The sequence below is a fragment of the Myiozetetes cayanensis genome, unplaced genomic scaffold (assembly GCF_022539395.1).
Source record: "Myiozetetes cayanensis isolate MyiCay16 unplaced genomic scaffold, myiCay2020 scf14, whole genome shotgun sequence".
NCBI classification, from domain to species: domain Eukaryota; kingdom Metazoa; phylum Chordata; class Aves; order Passeriformes; family Tyrannidae; genus Myiozetetes; species Myiozetetes cayanensis.
The window spans coordinates 1579672-1602911 of NW_026087048.1; the positions used below are offsets into that span (position 1 = coordinate 1579672).

Below are 23240 nucleotides of genomic sequence, written 5' to 3' on the forward strand. Positions count from 1 at the left end.
ACTCTAAAGTCAAGAAAAGAACTTGAACTGCTGTCTTACCAAGAGAGACATAAAGAACTTGTGGAGGTAAATTATTTGGATGCAGCCCACTTTGAGAGACATCTTGCCATCCACCCTCGACATGTCAGTGTAGGCTTCCCCTGCAGTGGCGTCGGGGTAAAGGGACACGTGAAATCTGAACACTTCATCTCCCATTATGGACACAGCCTGCAAGAGAAGGTCCATGCAGTTAACACTGCCAGGAGTCATCTGAAACAAGAAATATTTCCTCAAGAAGAGCAACTGCAAGCTCTCAGCAGTACCTGGACACAGACAGTGCCAGAATCACCCCTTTTATTGAATGTCCCTTCTCACTTGTTTATCCACAGCCCAATTTATGTTTAACCCATGCTACTCAGAATTCAACACAGCACTGCAAATGTGGTTAAAAGGAGCTAAATATTAAATGGAAGAATATTTTGCTTCCCTGAGATAAAGGATATTGCTTAGTGTTTGGTGCATTACACCGTACTTAGGATTCCACAACACGGCAAATAAACTCCAGTGCTGTCACTATAAATCACTGAAACAACTGGGTCTTTGTTTGTTTACAATCTGCACAATACATCACCTTTTTATGGACTGTTTTGGGATCAACATTTGTAATTACAATGTCCTCAAGCCTGGAGAACACTTTAATCTTTTTAGGCTTCATAGCTACAGATGCATCCATTCCTGATTGGAGACAAAAGAAAGAAAACAATAAATGCGCTTCAACAAATATCTAAATAAACACTTCTGCTAAAAAAACCTCCATTAATTATTACTAAGTATAAAGAATAAAAATAGCTCAGAATCCAGCCCTCTACTGTGTAACAACCAGTGCTAAGCCTGGGACAGAAGTCAGGACATTAGTACACATGACAGATTTGCCAACATAAACTCCTGGAGTAAAAACTCCCAACACTATTTAGGATTTTGCTATTTAAAAAATGCAAGTTTGTGTTATTTATTACATAGTGCCTTGATTTCTTTTAATTTTACTTCACTATTTTAAAAATCACCTTCTTTTTCCGAGTCAAACATTCTCTTTCCTTGCAGGTTATTTCACACAACCAAACTATACCCAAACACACGTTGCAAAGACACGTGCAGTGCACACAGGCCTTTCAGAAGTGAATGGAGGGAAACTACATATTTCATCTAATATTTAAATAAACTTCACGTACTATTTAAATAAAAAAACCCCTTACCTTGTATTCTGATGTCTGCAATCCTACAGGTCTGATCACACACCGTGATGCTGAATGCATTGAGCTTTGCAGTGAGTTTTAATTCACAGATATCATCGTGGGCTGCATCACCAGGCACTGGATAGGACACACAGGAGACATACAAGAACTTCATTATAAGCCCATTGTTTAAAACACAGATTATTTGTTTGCACACATATGAACTATTCAAAAAGCAACCTGCTAACAGTCTAGATAATCGTTAGTCAGGATATGAAGTCTTTTATTAACACAGTTTTCTTCTGGTACATGAACAGCCACCAACACAGGCAAAAAGCCATCCAGGTGCCATCCTTTCTCCTCACTGATAGCCAGTGTTCACAGCAGGGTGCTGAACACAGTGTACCCTGCAGTATTTGCAGCACCACCTCCCATGAGAGCGTTCCTTTCTGGAGCCAGGAGCAAGGCCAGTTGAGGCAAATGGGCTGAGAAAGGTTTCTGCAGAAACACAAATTGTAGCAGCCAACCACTGTAAACTCAGTCCCAACAGCCTGAGGATTAAAAACCTTGAATTCCACAAACAACACCACAAACACGAGAATGAACCACACAGGACCTGACAAAACATTAAGGAGCTCCCATGCAAACACTCCTACTACTCCAAGGTTACAAAACACCAGGGATCAAAATAAACACACCACCCTTCAGTTCAGAACTTCCCTTTGCTTCCCCAGAAGGTTTATTTTCAGCAATGAAAGCACCCTTTGGAGCCTTCAGATTGGAAAGCTACCTGCTTGTGACACTGAATCTTTGGCAAGGCTGCTCATGGCAACATCCTTCATTCAAATTTAATTGCAAAAATCAGACCACCATCTAGGGACAAGTTAACTCTGAGTAAGGAGAATTTGTAAAATTAAGCAACAGCAAAAATATCTGGCTTTGTTTTTTTTTAATGAGATTATTTTCTCCCCACTTCTGCTTGTTCATGCTTCGTTCTTCCACCACACAGCCTGCAGTGCTGCCACCTGAAATGCACCCTTTGAGAGTGAAGGTGAGATGGTGCCATCAACACATGCACAGCCTTTCTAGTACCACATTACCTGGTCTAAGAGCACTTCCTTTGTCCTCTTCTTTTGTTTGAGGCTTGTGGTCTGATGATTTATCAGCACTGGGAAGACCACCTGATGGAACACTGAAGGTGAGAAAACTCAAGATGGAAAGCAAAGCCTCTGTGTGAAGGACTATATCCAAAGATGAAAAGATGACCTGAAATGAGGGCAAGGAGACAAAGCAATAGTTTTTAGTTGCAGTTTATTGCATAACAACTCAGTTACTGCCACAGGATCGAGAAAAAAAAGTGTCTTGCTCAAGTTTTTGACCTTTCCATCTCCTCCAATTTACCACCAAAAATGCCCCAGAACAGCTGAGGGAGCTGTGGAAGGGAAGTTTAAAAATGGCTACAGAGGAACTGAGCCAGTCCAAAAGCTGATGCTTCCTGTGGTTCTGGTTTTCCCGCAGTTCTCAGTTCTGCTGCATTTCTGTGTGGGCTGCTGAGCACTTTGGTTGACAACTTCAGAACCACGTTTTAGTGGATATGATACAGCAACAAAACCAAACCAAAACCCCCAAAACTAAACAAAACCAACCAAACAAAAAAACCACAGACACAAAAAACCAAACCAAAACCACAACCAAAATCCACCCCCTTCAAGATTCAGAATTTGCAATCAGAACAGAAAGCACATGAGCAGCAGCTACTCTTGCCAGTAGTGCTTAGTACAACCTGCTATCAGGCAGCCAACTCTCCCCAGTCCAAAGCAGCCCCTGGTAAATGCTGCTTTTACAGTTTCTTGTTTAAAAAAATAAATACACTAAATACTTCTGTAAAAAAATTTTTTTTCCACCTGGATTTCCCTCTGAAGCAGTTAAATATAAATCAGTATTTATATTTGTTACCATTTGAGAAGCTTAAAAAAAAAAACTAAAGCCATCCAGTGCTTACATTGATGTTCTGTTTGGTGCTTTTGTAAGTTGTAACAAAGTCTGGCCCATCAGGATCAGCCTAAAGGGAAAGGAAAAAAAAAAGGACACAGTCAGTCTCTGCTGAGTTAACCAATAATTAATAACAGATGAAATAAAAGAAGGAAATTAAATGCTAAGTTGGAAAATAGGTATTTGGGAGAAAGTCTGGTTAAGTTTTAGATACAAATCCTACAAGGTAAGTATGGAAGCCTTATTTTACTGCCCATGTATTTTAGTGAAAATGTACAGAAACCTTAATGTATTCCATTTTCAGAAGGTGCTCATCTGTCTCACTTGAAGAATTAATAATGCAAAGAGGATCTCCTTTTGAGTCTGCAAACAAAGAAATAAAGATGTAAAATATCTCCACTCACAAGCTTTACTCCACCTATGAAATATCTCTATGCTAATTCTCAATTATATCCTAATTATATCACTATTCTTGCTGAAAGAGTTAAACAGTTGTTTTCACTGGGAAGCTGCATTACCTTGTGAAATATATTTTTATTTTAAATTAAACTACTAATAATTAACTTCTCTTGGTCTCACAAAAAAGATTCAAAATTGGAAAGTTCTTTGCATTCCTGTAATTAGTTTTGCATTCCTATCTTCAGGTTTTTACATTCAAAACCTTACTTTTCTACTTGGAATACCTGGCTATTTCAGTTCTTACCTCACCATCAGTTTTAGTTGTTACCTGACCAGTCCAAGTCACTGTGCATTTCCAGAGCTGCCAGAACGGGTCACACAGCACAGACCCAGCAGCTGAACCCCCCTGAACGGTCAGAACTCTTGTCAGCACTGACCACTGCTCCTCAGAGTAGGCAACTCCCTCACAAACATGAACTCCAACTGACTCTGACAGCTGCAGCAAAACTTGGTGTCAGGTAAAACACGTTAATTGCCTCTAAATGACACTGAACAGCCCCATTAATTCAATTTAGAGTGTAACTTCCTGCCCCTTCTGCCCCCCTCTAGTTATTGGTTTGGAGGATGTTATCCTCTTGCTACAAGAGCTGATTGCACACACCCTGCTGACTGTGCACCACTTTTCTGGAAGACTTACCCTTTATCTCAGTGCATCTCATGGCAATTTTTTTCAGATATGCTGCTGCAGTCAATTCATGGTTTCTGACTTTGGTTTCAGTTCCAAGCTGTAGCACAGTCAGGATATGTAACGGGTATCTGTCCTTCTGAACCTGCTTCATCAAGGTCACTACAACCTGGAACATGGCAAGGGCAGTTCAGGGTTTCAGTGAGCCTGTCCACACACAGCAGGCAGTGACAAGCAGGCATTGTCTCCTCAGCTAAACCTCAGCAGTAACATTCATCTTGACATCTTGCATTTTTACAAAGACCCTACAAGACCAGTTTGCTAAAGATTTCCCCTGGCCCCACCCCTGTTCCTCTTGTTTTCATTTGTTGTTAAGTTTAATTGTTAAAATGGACTTTACAGCCCACTACTTCTAAGAGCCAGACTTGTGTACTGGGCTGAGGAACAATAATTTGTGCAGATGGACACATACCTCTTTGATTTCAAAATTAAGCAGCACATTGATTACATCTTCATTCAATGGCTCTTTCCTCTTTTCAGACAGCATTCCTTCTGGACCACTCTTAGCCTGTACCAAAACTGATCTCTCCATTTCTTTGGATTTACCTGAAACATTCAATAAACTGGTTAACTTTGGAAATTGCCACCATTTGTTTAGCTCAAGAAACACATCCAGCTCTTTTATCCATTCAGATGGCTCACATTCACCTAAGATAAACTGGCAACATGTCCCCAAGTAGAGCATGAAAAGGAAATAAAAATGTGTTCTGGCAACAAGACAACTCTGACACCTCAGTACCTCGCTAGTTCCTTGACAACTGAGCCAACACAACCACATTTTGTCTGTATTGTTTCCAGTTTTTTCAAGTCTCAAAGTATGAGCACTGTCCTTGCAGAATTAAGGAGTTTCTCACTTGCACACCTCTGAGATCTAAACTTGTTTTCCAGATAACAAATGCCTTTCCTTACTCTGAAAGCTAACACACTTAGTATTCATGACAAATTGCAGCTCTGACCTTCCTTTTGCAGGACTGATTTGGCATCAGTTTGTTCTTCTTCTGCTTCACCAAGGTTTTCTGTCAACACTCTGAGAAAGACATTCAAATCCTCTTGACTTAACACGACCTGAAAAGTAGCAGATCACTGTTCTCAGGAAAAAGACATTGTTCCTTAAACTTCTCACCTGCTAAAAAGCAGAACAACGTTTCCTGACAAGAAGAGTGCTTTTTTTACAAGTATTTTGTCAGCAGAATCATCCTTGAATAACACAATTAAATTCTTTCTACCATTTATTGTTACAGTATTAGGAGATTAAAGGTTATGACTTCCAAAGCTGTATCCATGTACATTGCAGCCTTTAACACATCTAGGTTTTTAATATTTTCCTGTTAATGATATGCTACTTAATATCTTAATTCCAGTTTCACCCAAGATGTACCAGTTATTGTCTTTCACAGTACATAAAATGCCACAGGAAACAACCATCTTGAGTCTTTCAGGAGTGATGGGAAGGTATGAAGCTGCAGATACTAAGGCAAATATTTGCATTACATTAAATTTAGTTGGTCCTGTCTCACTGCAAGGAATTAACTCTTTGACATCCTTTTCTTATTTCTCTTTTCAGTCCTCTTTCCTTTTCTCTCAGGTTATTAAATGCACACAGCAGTTTGGCTGTTCTATTTGATGCTTTCAGGCCTCTACATTTATACAGCTGGGGTCAAATCCTGTTATATCACTGAAATCACTCCACAACTACTAAAAATTTGGAACTTATTGCCCCTTTGAGTCCAGAAATAACACAAGGGTTAGTCCCACATTAAGCATTTCACCACCTCTTCACAAGACTCACGTTCATTGTGTCCAGGTAGCCCGTGACCTGCAGCACAGGCAGTTTGTGAAACCAAGCTGCAGACAGATTTCTCTTCACTGACAGGCTTAAATTGATAGGGTGAAGAATCTGAATATCTGCATGTGACGAATCTGCCTCCACAGTGGTCCTTGAAACGCAGGGGGCAAAAGAAAACAACACACACAGTTTGGAAGTTAGAAGTTCAACCATATGTTAAATTTACAAAATAAAACCTTAGTCTCAGATGTGATACCTCTTAAGGCTTAAAGAGTTTCCTGAGCAGAGCAGTTTCTTATTTTGCTACTGAATTGCCCTTAAAGTAAGAGCATTCGAACACCAATTATTTAACACTAGCATCAACCACAGTTTCTAAGCAAGTAAATTAATGTCCTATAGAGTATTAATATTAGCAATTAGTGAAGGCATTATTTAGTGAAGTGACTGTACCTGGACATCTTCAGCTTTGTCAGCTGCACATCCATTTTGTCAATGACTGGAGGCAGGGAGCTGCCCTCTGCAGACACCAAGCTGAACTGGTTCTGCACCCTGATCAAGCCCAGGTCTATCACTATGGCCCTGGGGGACACTGAGGACTGGGGGATGATGATAACTGGTGCTTTCAGGTGAATGTCCATGGCCAGGCGAAAGCTCCTCTGAGCCAGGTCCTTCACACTGGTGGCAGCCTTTTCTGCAGCCTGGGCTGTGGCAGCACTCAGAGCCTCCTTGGCTGTCTGGAAGTTGTTCAAGAAGGTCTAGAAAAAGCAGTTGAAGTAGAAGTGTCTGTAAACAGTTTCTTCATCTAGGTTACTTTGTTGTTTTACCACATCAACCATGACCAGCATCAGCCACCAGCTGTGCTGCCTACTGTGTGGAACATCCCTTGGGCAAAGACAACTTGGTGCCTTCTGTCATGACCTCTAACTAAGAGTCAAAAATGTACTAACCAGTACAACTCACTTACTTTAAACTCATCTTTACTTTTTCTTCCTTCCTTAGCTACAGGATTTCTTGGCTCATTAGCTTTTAGGGACACTTAATTTTTAAAGGCCCTCTTGCCCTCATTGAATCCTAATTCCTGGTAAAGTCAGTACTGAAGGAGGGAAAGCTCACTGGTGCTTTACTGAAAAAGCCAACATTAGGGTTCTTCAGTGTACAAACATTTAAACTGGTGATTTTGCAGGTGTCATCACATCTAACCCTGCAGAAAGATTTGCCTCTGATGTTACCTCAGACAGCTTTGCAATGAACTCAGGATTTTGTCAGGGTGGTGAGGGCAGCAAACACAAAACCCCAAAGCATCTTAACTTACCAAGCTTTCCTCTATTTGCAAAGCTGAGGGTGGGAGGGACCCACTTGCACTGATTGGTTTTTCTCAAACTGAAACCAGTGAAAGCTTCCTGAGCAAAGATTCTGAATGGTTCACATGAAAAATTAGGCCCATCCCTTCTCTTTCAGAAACTGAAGCTGCCACTTGTACCGAGGGCACAAACATTGAGGACCAGTGTGAGAACTGCAGAAACACAGGAAAATGAGGCTTACCACAAGAGCCATGAGGAACTTGTGAAGGAACACTATCTGAATGCAGCCCACCCTCAGAGATACAGAACCATCCACTTTGGACATGTCAGTGTAGGCTTCTCCCTCAGTAGCTTGTGGATTTAACGTCAGATTGAAACTGAAAACTTCATCTCCTACTATAGACACGGCCTAGAAAGAGAGAAACAGCACCTACCAGCCATCAGCAGCTTCTAAACAGGCACTTAACACACAGAAGTAAACACATCATCAGCCTATCAGATGTACAAGTTAGATTACTACATCTTGAAATCCTTTTACACATCTATTCTTGTAATATGAATATTATTCTTTATATGTATCTTATTTGAAAAGACTTATTAATAACAAATCAAATACTTTAGAAAGAGTGGAATATGTAATACATTTCACTTTTATACACATAAAACTAACCAAGAATCAAGTAAAACTTAAAATCTTGTAGTTGAGTACTTTTTTATGAAGGGTCCTTGAATCAACATCTGTGACAACTATGTCTTTAAGTCTGGCAAAGAATACAGTGTGACTTGGCTGAAGGCAAAGGGATGAGTCAAGACCTGTAAGGCATAAAAATAGAAACAGTAGTGTTGCATAGCAAAAGTAACACTTCTTTTCAGGGTGGGGACACGTGACAGCAGCAGGGGGAGTGAGAGAAGCTACTGAGCTCTGAAAATGTGACCATCCTACGGCTTTGACCAAACCAAAACAGAGACATTTCTAACACAGATACTGTCTCAACATCAGCCATCTCTGCAATCTACTCGTAGAAATACATTCACACATTAATCCACTTCTTAGTAACCAAGCTACTGAGTGATTTTATTGATATTTTCTATCAGAATAAAAGTAACTATATTGTATTTGAATCTTGTGTGAGTATTTAATATGGTTTAGAGATGGGCACAAGCAAAAGACTTTATGAACTGCACTCCATAACCTTGTATATCACACATTCTTAAATATCCATGACAAGAGAGCGTTTGGGCAGCTGTTAGGGTGGCAGTTACAGCCAAACTTGGAAGTGAAACTCCCCCTCCCCACTCCTGTCCCCCACAAAGAATTATTGATAATCCTTCTAAGGGGTAAAAAGAATCAAGAAAACAAAACCAAAACATGAAACCCAAACAAATCCCAGGGGTTAAAACCCAAAGGAACCAATTTTAAGGGTTTTTTTTAACCTAAATAATTCAGGTATAGCAGAAAAATATCCAAAGCTTAGTACAGTGTGAAAAGTCATCCATAATCAAAGTCCTTCAAAGTACAAACCTAATTATCTGACTAATAATGTATTATATTTTTCTAGCTGGAGGCCAAAAGGTTATGATGGACAAGACTACAAATCATGTTTGTAAAGATAACAATAAAAGAAAAAGGTAGATGCTGCCAATTTACACCTTAATTATCTTTAAGTCAAATTATTAATAATTGCTTTGAAACTAAACTACCAAAACAGTTGCTACTAACAAGAAAATTTCATACCTTGTATCTTGATCTCCGCAATGTTCTTTTTCTCATCACAAATATTTAAACAGAAGGCATCCAGCTTGGCAAAGACCTTGCAGTCAAACACATCCTTATCCTTGGAAGGTCTAGCCACTAGAAAATGAGAAACAGTGGGATTTTCAAGGTAAGTCTAAATCATATTTTCACCTGAACTCCTGGGAGTATTCAAGGGCTGTTTTGGTTTAGGGGCTTTTTGGCATTCACATGATTTAGTTTGGTTTCTTTCAGAATCTTGACTATCTGCAATATCCCATCTTGGAGTAACAAATCTCCCTCTTGGGGCATCTCTCCTGATAAAACACATCAGCATTTGCCCAGATCAATAGCACAGCATAATCATCCAAGTACTATTTATCTCCTTTATTTTACCAGGGACACTAAGATTATGCTATTGTTCGAATCCTGTAAGCTCACAGCAATCTCATTTACTCCCATTCAAGTCTATTTGTGAAAAGGCTTTGAAACACAGGAATAAAAATCTCCTAAAAACTCTTTCAGTTATTGGTTTTCTGAAAGCAGCCCTGCAGCCTGGTGAGCTTTCACCTTCATCTCACACTACAAAGCCAATCATGTTTCTCTGGATTTGCCTGTTTTGCCAGCACCCAACACTTTCCCAACCATCATTTGGACAATCCCACTGTACCTTTTTTCAGTCTAGTGTCATCCTCTTGCTTTTCTCTCACTGGTGAGTCTCCCCTGCTCTCGCTGCCAGATGGGCTGACAGCTGTCAGAAAGCTGAGAGCAGACAGCAGGGCCTCTGTGTGCAACAGGAGGTTCAGTGATGAAAAAGTTACCTGGTGAAAACACGAGACTCCAGATGACAAAACAATAATTTACAAGTGTAAGAGTTGGGCAGAGGTGGAGCAAAAGCTTTCAAGCACATTTGAACTCTAAATCTCCTGCTGCAAGGCTGGGAGGGGCAGGAAAACAGGAAAGCCAAAAAACTTATTCATTCCATTCTAAACAAGCAAACTGAAAGAAAATAAGCAATAAAATCTGCAAACACTCACTTGAATCATCTGTTCAGTGTTGTCAAAAGCTGTCTGAAACTGCGGCCCATTTCTGTCAGCCTGAAAATAAGGATTTGCATGAAGGTAAATATTAATTCCAACCAGGTGCTGGTTGGTACCTTCTTCAGAAGGTACAAACCAATCCAACTAGCTCTGAATAGCAGGTTTAAGATATAACATCCTAAGCATTAAGAATATGTAGAAGTGCTTTAAAAATAATTTTAAAAAGCTTTATGTATACCTTGATATATTCCACCTTCAGAAGGTCTAAGCCAGGTTTATCTGAGGAACTAATGAGGTGAATGGGTGTTTTTTTACCTGGAACACACCACAGGAAATAAACAACAATTAGGGTCATTTCTGCTCTTTCAGAGCCTTGGAGGTAACGATTAACCCTCAATGCTGTTTGTTAAAATACACTGCACCACCAAATATGAATCACTGGCTTCTCTTTGTTAAGTGCAAACTGGTCAATCTGTCCCCCTTCTGCAGCCAAAGACTGAGCTCTAAGCTATTTATTTCTCCAGTAAGCATTTGGTGAGAGTCCAGAGCTCCCCAGCTGTACCATGAGACAAGCACTGTCGATGGACAGCTGAATATTGAATACTGGAACCCAAAAGTGGACCAACATTTGCATTTCAGTGAGCACAACAGCCTCACATAACTGATATATATAAACACACACACACTTCCCTCCCTTCTTACCTCCAATTTCATAGTAATCCAGGCTTATTTTCTTTAAGTAAGATACAGCTGCTAAGTTATAGGTTCTGACAGTAGCCTCTGTCCCCAGATGCATTACATCAAACACAAGCACTGTTTCCTCAGTTTGCTTTTGCTTGGTGAGTTCTACTAAAACCTGGATGAGCAGGAAATACAGTTATTCCAACTTCTCACATGTAACATTCTCCCCATTTAAACCATCAATGAAAAGTGCAAAACTAATGCTTTCCCTGCGTTGTTGTTATTTTTATTACAGACTTTAGAGTATAAAAACAGAAAGAAAAGTGATTGTTTAATGGTGACAGATATAAACACAGAAGATATTTTGGGATTTGTTCTTTCCAAGTGACCTTCTTCAGTCTGACTTTTGGTCTTCCAGTGCAGATTTCCCACCCCCCACCCCCTAATTATGACATGGTACTATTTTTCTACCAAAAATACTCCAGCTCTTCTCTTTTTTTTAATATATAATTCATCTGTGTGTATGTATTATGTTTTATTTATATGCACCACATATACATATAAGAAGTAGCTCATACACATACCACACATAAATTGCTTACACACAGAAATATTATGTCTATAGTTCATACATATTATGTATATTTTCTGTTTGGTGGTTATGTGTTTGCATCCACTAATCATGACAACACTGGTAAATGAATACTGGATTTTTGAAAAAAACATTCTTTATGCAGAAGGTGAAAATAGAATTCCAGACATACCTCTTTAATTTCAAACTTCAGCTGAAGGTCTGTCAGCTCCTCTTGAGCAGGCTCCTCACTTCTCGTTTCTTCTCCTTTAATTAGTGACCTGTCAGTTGGCTCAGAGCTTTCCTCAAAATCAAAATACTCTTCTTCAGAATCTACAGAAGTGAAATGACTCCCTCAGTAAACTTGTTCCAGAAACAGGGGTAAATATGCCAGCCTGTCTCTCCCATTCCCACAGGAATTCTAACTGCATGTTCAGAGCTAACTGACAAAGGACAGGGTAGATCTGTCCTGCTCTACCACGGGTGAGGGGTGAACAAAATCAAAGCCCTGTTAAAAACAGCCCTGGGGTCCAGATGCATCATCAGACATGCAGGAACACGCATAAGGAAAATCAATTACAAAGGAAGCTCCAGGGAAAAAACATCCCAGGTTCCACTACAGGCAAGTTCTTCCCTAGAACAGGCATGGAAATGAATGCTCAAATCCACTGTGTCAATACAGTAATCCCTCATGTGTTATTCTGGTTGTGCCTTTTCAGAAAAAGGAGAGTTTTGCTAATGCAACACAGTCAGAAGAACCAGATACAGCTGGAATTCACAGTTCACTTTCATTTGAAGAGGTTGCTTAGGCATAACATTAATTATTACAAATGAGGTGGCTTTGTTTTCTAGAAAAAGCGAGTTCATTATTCTGAGGTGACATCAGCATCTTAAATCTTCTTCTGCACTTGAAGTTAGGCATGACCAGTAACACTCACCTCTGCTGTTCTATGTTTTAACATCGATCACATGAAAATATGAGCTATTCCACCTGCACAAAGGCACATCTGGAGCTCCTTACCTGACACCATCTCTGCCAACAACTGGGGTGTCCCAAGTAACCCTTTACTGACAACAGGAATTGTGGGAATAGCTGGTACCTGGAAGGAGGCAAAAGAGAAAAATCCAACACACGATTTTCACGTTTGTGTAAGTTGGTATGTCCATGTTTTCCACTGATGGTGCATGTCCCACCTTGGCTCCCCCATCCTCTTCGGAAAGGTCAGTTTTGCCAATCCTTGAAACCAGCAGGAAATGACAAAGGCTGCACCAGCCTGGTTTGAGTGAGCCCAGCATGTTCTGGTTGTCAGTCACAGTGAAGTCACTTTGCTTAGCAATGTCTCTTTATTTTATTTTATTTTTTCCAGTTTTCCTTGCTGTAGTCAGCTTACCTTTGTGCTTGGAGCTGACACAGATGACTTCTGAGGCAAGGGAATGCTGTCAATCAGATCAAAAATTGCCTTGATCTTCTGGTCTGACAGTCTGACATGGACCAAAGGAAGGCCTCCTGACACTTTAAACCTTTTTTAAAAAAACAAAGTGATCAAACTCCAGGACAAAAATGCACATACCAACTCTTGAATTAAATCTTACCAGTATGGATACTCAGATAAAAGGTCACATCACAGTGAAACCAGTGATTCTGCATTAAAGCAGGTCTTGAACTAAGTTTAAGCAGTAATTAGTAACCAGCAAAGCATCCAGGGAGCTGACTGGCCAAAACAGGGTTTGTAAACAGCACTAAGCTATTCCAATTTCTTAGTTTACACCTTCAAATTATAAAGTGTCACTGAGCCTTTAGGGAAACCACAGTTTTCTGTAAGTAAACAGTAATTAAAACCAAGTCTTCTCAACATTAATATATTACTTGGGCATCCTGGTGTCTCTTTCCACCATTGACTTTGCCAACTGCACGTGAATATCCATGGGCTGCAAAATGTGCAACGTTGATGGACGTTGAAAACGAGCCTTCTTCCAGTCTTCACCTGCAAATGGTCAGTAAATTGACATGAGAAACCATCACCTGATAATTGCTTTGATTAGGGTATCATTAATTTAATCAAATGGCACCACTAGGATGGTAAAAAACGCCCACTCACCAACCAGAGAAATCTAAAACCATTTAGGTCAAGTATTTTAAGAGCTCTCAGTCTACTCTGTTAACACTAATGCCTTAGCAGCATTAAGCCAGATTCCACACTGAAAGATGAATGTAAATATTGAACCACAAAAAAAGATGGATAGACAGATAAATTGATAGACAAAACACAAAACAGAAACCTAGCATTTTGCTGATTACACAAACTCAAGTTCAAGTGAAGTATTAAGGCAAATTTGAGCTGCACATGATGGAAAACATCATAGTTGTGAGCATTTACATTCACTGACAGCATCAAAGTCAGGAGGTGATGCACAACTCCAAACAAAAAAGAGCAGCTGTTTGAAAAGAACCAATTTTTCACACGTTTTATAACCTATCCTTTCATTACCTACTTGTTTTGATTTGCCTTTTTTCTCTAAAAACATATTTATTACAGGTTGGAAGCCTCCAACAGTCTTCTGAATAAACAACAACTACGTTGTTTTGTTACCTGTTCTTCCAAAAAGAAGCTGCACGTTTTTTATTTCCACATCAAACTTGTCATAAGCTTTGTCCATAATCTCCTCCAGAGATGAAAAGGTGGAAGTTTGACTGCTGCCTTGATTTATGCTGTTCAGCTGAACACAAAGAACAAGATAAAATTAAAGATGAACCTCACAGACATGTGCTGTTCATTCTAGTTAAGATGAAAAATATGATTCATAGCTGATGATTGACACTTGGACTCTTACAGAGAAAATATCTTCAATCATTTCACACTTCACTTATTTTTGATAAGTAGATATTTTTTTGTTACTTCTATCAGTCCACTTAATTAAACTTATGTAAAAGAAATTTTAAATTTTTTTCTTTTACAATTTTACTGGTGGAATAAAAATAAAATAAATACTTAAATCAGTAAGCTAAATCCAGTTAAATTATTGCAATCTTTCCATTCTATAGAAACAAGGGAATCAACTTCCAAACTCCAAGAGAAAAATAAATTCTCTTTTATTAATAAAAGGCTACCATTTTACAAAAAAAGGAAACAGAAGTTCATGTGTTTTGCTGAAGAAATGAGAGATATGATGAGCATGGTTACAACATGAACATGCTTCCTGAGGAGGTTTAACCAGTACAAGTCAAAGATAACAACTCTGAACACTGATCAAATTGCTGACTCAAATGTATTTGGTAAGAAATATATCAAGTTAAAAACACATTCACACAGATTATCATCTTTGCCTTCTGAAAGCAAGACAGTTTCAGATGACAGTTATGTTAAAAGAAATATTTGCTTCCTCTGAGCTTAAAGAGAGGTCATTTCCATACCTGAAATGTACCGAAGTCCAAAATGAGCAAAGCTGAATTTTCCTGGTAGAAACCCGTCTGGGGAACCACGAGGTAGGAAGGTTTCAGGTTAATCTTCAAGTCCAGGACTTTCCGCATTTCAATGATATGAACTAACCCTGACATAGAAAGGGAAAAGACATTGGAATTCAAGTGCTGTTCCTAGATCAAACAATTGTGCCAGTCAACATAGCAAAAGATGTTAGTTATCTGAAAGACAAAGCATCTGGAGTCCAGACTGCCCTCTCTAGCATCTACTGATTTCTCACCAAACTCAGTGCTCCTTCCCACAGAACATCCACTCATTCTCCAAGAAACCAAGTCAAGGAAAAATCCCAGTCATACCATTTGGCCAGTGATCAAACCATAACCAAAGTCTTTAGGCAATCACATTGCAACTTGTTAACACCTTCCAAGGTTCACCTTAGGTGAGATTTGTTATCATGTTATTATCTTACCTGTAGCAGTTCTCTCCTTGATTTCTTCCAGCTTCATTAAGGTGGCTGTTGTTAACCTTTCAAGGTCCATTCCCTTACTTGTCTGGAAGAATTCTACCATTGCATTTATTGTTCTCTTTAGATAAAAACAAAAAAAAAAGACAAGAATTAGCAATATACATAGAGGTCACTCAAGTAAAAGCTCAAAAATAGAGCAAAGAGAGCAATGGCAGAGAAAGAGGAGTCAGAAATAATTGGTCATTCTTTGGTTACTACTCACTGCATCGTATTTGATTTCCACAGGCTGGGACTCGATGGATAGGCTCTGGTCAGCTGTGCTGTCCTCTGGGTTAGTGTTAAACTCGATCTTCAGCAGGGAAGATTTGCTGTCCCCAATGGAGGCCACAAGAGATGGAACAATGTGCTCCTGTCTCAGCCCTGTGACATACCAGTTTTCAAGCTTGGCTTCAACCCTAAAGAGGATGAAGAGTAAAAAATACTTAACTGGAATACTAAATACATCTAGGAAAGCCCAGCAAGATGAGAAAGCCTTTAAGAAAGCCCAGCACGACTAACTTCACAGGACTAACATGTGACAGGTTTACAAAAGTACATTATTAAATTGGAAAAATAAGCAGAAGGCAAGGTGTTCACAGCAACACAGGGGTGATACTTAATCTTCATCACCTTTTGTTACCTGCAAAGTGGACTAAATAGAACTTCCAGGTTTGACACAAGAAGAAGTTTGCTACTGTTCATGGTAACTAACAAATAGTCTTCCCTTCTTCATTCTATTGCATGTTATTCAGCAAATATGGATTTACAGCAGAGTGAAATTACAGAATGCCCAGAAAATTAAAAATTAATATACACACTATAATGTAATTATACAATTATATATAAAAATTTAAGCAGATGGGAAGGGGGATGGGGGCAGAGATGTTTCTACAAAAATAAAATACCAATCCAATTACTTGATGGCTTGTGCTCCTGGGCGCTGGGATATTTTGGTACTCAGATCAATTATCTGCACTTTTAGAGTTTCTGCCACATTCTTGTCTTCTTTAATTGTAAGAGAAGTGCTTAACAGCTTCAGTGTCACAACATGAGCAACATACTGGTGAGAAGAACAGAGGGAATTGAAATCAGTCATCTCAATGAGAATAATTTTTCACAACTCCTCACTTCAACAAATCACTGAAATGTGGTTTTTTAAGTTATTCCACACACTTAAGATCAGAAACACATCTCTACGTAGGATTCAAAGTACAATCTTGACTTGATTCAGCCCTTATCAGTCATTTCTTTAACAGAAAACATTGCTCAACAAATGCAGAGCAAATACAGTCTGTGCCTCTTCAGGACTGAGGAAGATTTTTTCAAACTGTGAAGCAAGCCCTGCTAAACCACCTTCAGCTGAGAACCAGTGAGATAACCCAACCACTGCAGTCCCATTAAACAGCCACATTTCAGAAGACATGGCAGGAGTGCCTTTGCTGCTCTGGCTGCTGAATGCCACGTCTTGGCCTTGCCAAGAAAGGGTTTTCACTTCCCAGCATATGTGGGGCTCTGTCAATCAGCAACTTCAGAAGAATCAAACAATATTTCCTATCTGAATATTTCCATTTGAAGCTGCATCTTTCTGCAGGGTACTGAGGGAGATGGAAGGTTTACACTACATTTGCTGGGTGGTTTGTTTGTTTAACCCATCCCCACAACTAGCTGCTTACCTGCTTTGGTAAGGAAAGGTTGTGGGAGCTGTCACTGTATCCAATGGCAGTGAAAAGCTTGGCTTTCTCCTCTGGTGTCATTAGTTCATCAATAGCTAAAACCAAAGACCCATACAATTTGCACTTTATAAATAACAATAAGCACTTTTCCCCACATTAGCCTTCTACTGCACTTCAGTTCTGCTGATACATTTCATGGGCTCTTCATATTGCACTAAGTCCAGAATGTAAAACAATTCACACCAAGTGTCCATACATAGTGTTACATACGCAGTACAGAAATCAATATAGTTTTTATTACAAGAGTTCCCATAATTCCCAATGATGAAAATGGCTTTGAGGAGTTTTATTCGAATAAATCTCTGATCCAGACAGCAAATCACCAGAAAAAGAGTATTCCAATTGCTGCTAATTATCTCTGTAGCTGTAAATGCCACTCTTCTCCTCATCAAGGTTCTGAGATGCTTTTGGCCATTTCAGAGACTGCCTTATTTGCCTGCTCAATATTCAGTAAGTGATGCTGTAAAATGATCAGCACTGCACTGTTTAGGCCACACTCTCTCCTTCTGCATAGCAGGAAGCAAAACATACCGTAACTTTCTTCTCAATGTATATAAAACCTGGAAGTCTCTCTAAACATCAGTGCATTACAATCTACACCTACTTTCAGGAACAGGGGATTCCTCATCTTCTTTCTTCCTAGATTCTCTTTTACCCCAGAAACCACCAAACCATCCTCCACTTTTCTTTTCTACTTCAGTGCTTTTCTTCTTCAGTAATTTTTGTCCCGATCTTATTGTCTGCAAACCAGAAATTAAAACACATTGGACAAAATATATAGTTAATAGTACTACTATTGATTTAAGCAGCCCCACTAGGGATAAAGAGCACTTTGACTCATTAAACAGGGGCAAAAAGAGGATCAGAGTGAGGGGCATGTCTGTGTGTGTGTGTATGTGCTTGGACAAACACAGGCATGTGTTTTAACTTTAAAAAAGTTAAAAGCTTTTTCTCCACATTTCACTGGCATTTAGACTACAAAAACTACTTGAAAATACGGCATTTAAGACGATACAAAAAGCAACTTCATTAAATCTGGTAGTAACAAACCTGAGGACTGATCCTGCACCATTTAAAATTTTTGAAATTTTAAGGTTTTTCAAGTCTAATTTTTAAAATTCAAAGTATTTAAAATTTTTTAATTTGCGCTCAGGCTTTTACTTCACCTTTCAAAAACCAAATTCTGACCACAAACATCTCAAAAATAAGAACCACCATTGTTATTTCTTCCTCTTAATTTTACACACATTTCAGAGGTGTAGCCAAACACTGAGGCTACATTGGCATGAGCAGTAAATACAAGATGCAATTACAGAGGTTAATTGAAGATAATAAAGATATTATCATGACAAAGCCATCCTATCTGAAGTGTTACAATATTTATCAAACAAAAATTATGTCTTACCTCCACTTGTGCTTGTTGCCTTGCTAAGATTATATTGAAGACGTCAAGCTGTCTTTCTAGGTCCTGTAAAAATGGATGATGAAATCATTTGACTCTAAAACACATTTAGGAAAGGCTCTCCACCACAAATTCTCTACCAGCTCCTTTGTATTTACACTCCAGTTTCATTCTAGATCTGCTCATTTCCTTCCAGGGTATATCCCCTCCTCTCAAAGTTCACTACAAGATGAAGTCTGATGTTACACTGTCCAATTTTTTTTATTAGATTACTCTTTCACTTCATTAAATGTATCCAAGCTTCTTAATCCTCCAACAAGAAGTTTAATTTTAAAAGGCACTTGACTAGTATTTTAACTTTCTTTCCACAGCAGGTTACACTGAACTTTAGGTTAAAAGGTATTTCCACAGACCTCTTGTGCTCCTGTAAAACAATCAACCTGGATTACTCAATTTTCAAGAGTTATTTCACAATGGGGTCAAAACATACTTTGTCCAAAGAGAAAAAACTCCTACCTGAATTTGCCTCTGAGTTTCTTCTGACAGTTTACTCTGTGTCAGCTTGTGCTTGTAGGTGTTTTTGTAACTCTTCAGAAGCTGCCTGTGCTGTTTGATGTTACTCCACGACCACATTCGAGTGTGTCTTCTGATGTGAACTTCGAGGACACTGTCACCTGCATATTTCCACCTGCAATAATTCCATGTTTGTGAACAACTTCCCATTCCATTTGTGCCTTACAACTTACAAGAGATAGTTTATTAATATGCAACCTTCATTTACCACTTGTGATTTGAGTAACTTGGTTTATAAAAATTTTAATAGTTTCAACACCACTTGTGAAAAATGGACTGAGGGCTTACATTTAATGCCTGAAGAACTACAAATCTTCATTCTTTACTGATTTCTGCACGTTTGCAAACTTGGGGTGTGACAGCTTTAAATACACTTAAGAACTTTGATAATCAGCATCAGTTAACTGATGCTGATTATCAAAGTTCTTAAGTGTATTTAGACCTTAAATTTTAGATCTTAAATTTAGACCCTAAATGCTCTGAAAAAAGTCAAGAGAATGCGTATCAGTTCAAAACTTTAAAAACTACGATTGACAGACACGTTTCCCTCGTATTACATTTGCTACTTGTTTTCTTTAGCCTTTTTAAAATTACATCCCAGCCTCTGGAGAGAGCTCTGGCGTGTTGTTCAGATTTTGGGGACTTCATCTCAGCCAGTGAGGCTTCCCCCAGTGGGCTGTCTCACCCCTTGGAGGGCAGGGCGCTCCCCTTACCAGAGCGCGGCGTGTCCGTGCGGGGGCTCGCGGGGCCGGAAGCGCCGGTAGGGCGCGTTGCGCACCATGCAGTCGATGGACTCCAGCAGGTCCAGCATGCTCAGGTACTGGACACAAGGAAACAGGTTCTCAGCAGGGGTTCACACTGGGTTTGCACACAGTGCCTAAACAACTACCGGGGTCTTCAGCATTCCTCAAACTACACAGAAATGCAGCGTCATTAGTATGTAAAAGGGAAAAACTACACCCACTGCTCTCCAAGGACACCACTGGATGAGCTTCTGGTGTCCATATCCATTTGGTAATGCACACTTTCCCTCATTTTAGACCTGCCTTTGCATGAGTTCACCTTACTGGTACTGTTCTGCACCCAGCAGACACTTTGACATGATAAGAGCTAAAAAGCTCTCTGGCCAGCCAGCTGACTGTAAATTCTCTCTGAATAACTGACAACACTGGCACTGCTGGGGAGACACCTAAATCAGTTCCCTGGTACTTCCGCAGGCTGTGCTGCCAAAGCCAGCGCACCCCCTGCATTCCCAGCCTTGCATTTTGCCATCTCTGCAGTTACAGCATTGGCTTGTGGTTTAATAAGATAAGGGCTCCTCATGAGTCTATTCTCTGTGTGAGAGGAATGCTACTGGAAGGGCTGAATATGGATCAGGTGGTCCCCAAGGGTCCACAGATTAGAGTGTCAGGATTCAGCACCAGGAAATGATGGTTACACAGAGGGAAAATGATCCCATACATTTCCCACAGGTACTGCTAAATGGACATTCTACTTGCATGTAAGCAGAAAATTCCCTAAGAAGAATGTTTTCCAGTGGAAAAACCCTACAGTTCATCCCAAAGTGCAATGGGGATAACAAACACCAAACCAACTTACCTGTGGTTTAGTGAATTCAATGACAATTCTCTGTACTTCCACATTACAATCAATCTTGGGAGTTTTCAGTTCTAATTCTGCATAGGGGTTGATATACAGTCTTGCAGAGGCTGACACTGGTCTAAAAACTTTAAAGATTAAAAAAAATTGAGATGGATTTCATATTTGAAAGTATTGGAAGCAATGGATCAATCACTTTGTACTGATGATGGGTGTGCTCAAGACCCACAGAATGAGGATGCAATTCTTCCCAGCAATGAGGGTAACCCAGAATTATCAACAAGCACCATCAGGTGAGGCTGTTGCACATCAGCACACTCAGGACAGTTTATATTCACCCATCCCCAGCTTACTTACTGTACTGGTAATCTTCTGGCTGGTTACCACCACATGGAATTCCTCTTTTCAGCTGGTCCTGCAAAGGAATTTGTCACTGTCTAACAACTGCTCAGGAGCTTTACTTGTTCACAGCTCTCTAAGCTTTGAGTACACATGTATTTTTTGCAAGGGCCTCCTCCCTCTAAATGGGAAATCTGATATAGCACAAGCACTTCAGAGTGAAGGGTTTAAGTACACCAGGTTAAAGAAGAATTTTAAGTTTCTCATATGAAGTAGAATGTTAGCACAGTTTTTGTTTGACTTCTAAACCTTGCAATAAATGTGTGCTAATTTAGAAACAGTTCATGTGTGTACTATTCACATTCCACCCTTCCTCATGTTTAGCACATGAGCCTGTCCTGCAGGAATGAGAGGAATTACACGACAGAAAGAAGTCAGGAAAATAACTGAACAGCCAAGAAGCCTGAGAAACATCACGCTAAAACTAAGACTTCATTCAAAATGAGGTCTGCCTGATGCTGTAATTTTTAGGCAATTTCTTGAGAACACTTTAGTCATGCCCAAATATGTTTCAGAATTGCAATGGCACAATCAGTCCAAGAGAGAAGTCTGCTTTTAGGAAGATGTTATATGAAGGCAGATGAAGTGCTTGTTCCCCTTCATATTTTATAGAAACTATCAATATCAGGAGTTGTTTGGACCAGGAAAATATTTAGTAACTGTAAATTTCTTCAACCTAATTCTTTTCCCAGATCCTTATTTAAAAACTGGTCTGTATTTTATAAAAGGTACATTTTCTCATTAAAATTGTTTATATTTCAATCTATTTCCCACCTGCTGATCTATATTAATACAAGTTAAACTTGTATGAGATTAAGGATAAAGAGCTAATCTCACCACCAGCCATATACTGATGTTATTTAAATCTGAGGACTGTTGTGCAAAAGTAACAGATTGCTACAGATTACACAGCTTATTCTTACTACAGCATGGACCAATTAGCTACTATGATAAATCTGATTTGCTGATGATGCTGATAAAATTAAGACCAAAGCAGCCTGTCTGGATGGAAGACCTTGCTCGGCAGGAAACAAGCTGCACTAAAGATTACATATAAAATGTGTTCAGGCTTTTAACACAATGTTACTAAAAAAGACATGTTATTTGCTATCTGCTCAGTTCCTGAGTTGTTTTAAAATTCTGAAGCAGAAAGGACTGAGGTGTTAGAGAAGCAAGGAGAAAACATCCACAGACAGGTAATGCTGAAGTAACTTGGCTATGATTAAACAACTGGCTGGTTTTTATTAAACAACTGGATAGTTTTCAGCACTTCACAGTTTCGATTCAGCCTTCCATGTTAGACCCAAGCTCATCAGGTAAAGTGCAAGTTTTGCTAAGGGCAAAATGAAACAAAAATAAAGATATTTGTAAAAGATGAGCACGAAAGAAAAAAGTAAACAGATAATATTGTATAACGACACAAAGGACATCTTTATAAACATAATGGGTTAAAAACTTATCATTTCTAAACAGGGGCTGATAACAAACGAAGTTCACAAACAATTGTCAGCTGTCAGCAGTGCAAGGGATTAATATATGACCCTGAGTCCAGCTGACCAAAGGGTGGGGTAGAAATCAGTTTTGAATACTACAGGAGCAAAGGAATTCCAGTTGAGTTCCATGCACTGCCTCCTGCCTTACCAGGATCTGCTCCCGGGAGCCATGGTAGTACATTGGGCTGTGCACGTTCCAGTAAGCACTGAGGCTGTCCAGGCACAAAAGCTGCACAGGAGAGAAAACATGCAACTCATTGCAATCCATCAACCATCCCAGGAACTTGGCTTTCCATTTGGGAGAACAGAGAACAAAGGAAAGCAGACTGGACAGCAAAGCCACCATCAGCACTGAGATGCATTTAACCCTACAGTACTATTCTGAAAGGAAAATTGAGCTGCTATAAAGCAAGTTCTTAAAGCACAAGTTCATGCACATCTGTTCAACATGGCTCTGGGTTACAGGGAGTGGGGGCACAAAACTGATACTTGGCCCAATAAAAAAGCCAGGAGTATTAAACCCTTCTTATGTCATTCCTTAGGTCTCTGCACACTCCTTTCAGCACAGGCTGGAGGGGATGGGTGGAGGGGCTGGGCAGGGAGAACAGAGGCTGCTCAGCTGCCAGAATCCCAATCACCTCAGGAATACAAACTGGGGG

General features: G+C 39.6%; 1 protein-coding gene across 11 annotated transcripts in view; it reads right to left on the reverse strand.

The window, feature by feature from the left end:
* The window catches only part of VPS13C (vacuolar protein sorting 13 homolog C), a 76299-nt gene that overhangs the window by 40884 nt on the left and 12175 nt on the right, over positions 1-23240 (reverse strand). For 10 of the 11 annotated variants that reach the window (XR_007628119.1, XR_007628117.1, XR_007628116.1 and 7 more), the window contains 35 exons: positions 22730-22810; positions 21047-21104; positions 20690-20817; positions 19804-19910; positions 19034-19205; positions 18521-18583; positions 17720-17855; positions 17056-17150; positions 16300-16442; positions 15606-15798; positions 15347-15461; positions 14871-15007; positions 14050-14176; positions 13326-13443; positions 12850-12979; positions 12480-12558; positions 11652-11791; positions 10909-11062; positions 10445-10521; positions 10204-10263; positions 9837-9987; positions 9170-9286; positions 8144-8247; positions 7676-7843; positions 6584-6888; positions 6137-6284; positions 5304-5412; positions 4760-4893; positions 4300-4456; positions 3487-3566; positions 3214-3273; positions 2312-2477; positions 1233-1349; positions 611-714; positions 40-207 (listed from right to left, as the gene is read on the reverse strand). Coding sequence is in view for 5 of the 11 variants with exons in the window: in XM_050309138.1 (XP_050165095.1) it covers positions 40-207; positions 611-714; positions 1233-1349; positions 2312-2477; positions 3214-3273; positions 3487-3566; positions 4300-4456; positions 4760-4893; positions 5304-5412; positions 6137-6284; positions 6584-6888; positions 7676-7843; positions 8144-8247; positions 9170-9286; positions 9837-9987; positions 10204-10263; positions 10445-10521; positions 10909-11062; positions 11652-11791; positions 12480-12558; positions 12850-12979; positions 13326-13443; positions 14050-14176; positions 14871-15007; positions 15347-15461; positions 15606-15798; positions 16300-16442; positions 17056-17150; positions 17720-17855; positions 18521-18583; positions 19034-19205; positions 19804-19910; positions 20690-20817; positions 21047-21104; positions 22730-22810 (4401 nt within the window). In the remaining 6 variants the exon portion in view is untranslated. Of the gene's footprint in view, positions 1-39; positions 208-610; positions 715-1232; positions 1350-2311; positions 2478-3213; positions 3274-3486; positions 3567-4299; positions 4457-4759; positions 4894-5303; positions 5413-6136; positions 6285-6583; positions 6889-7675; positions 7844-8143; positions 8248-9169; positions 9287-9836; positions 9988-10203; positions 10264-10444; positions 10522-10908; positions 11063-11651; positions 11792-12479; positions 12559-12849; positions 12980-13325; positions 13444-14049; positions 14177-14870; positions 15008-15346; positions 15462-15605; positions 15799-16299; positions 16443-17055; positions 17151-17719; positions 17856-18520; positions 18584-19033; positions 19206-19803; positions 20003-20689; positions 20818-21046; positions 21105-22729; positions 22811-23240 lie in introns of those variants that run through there. The other variant, XM_050309140.1, reaches the window with a different exon arrangement.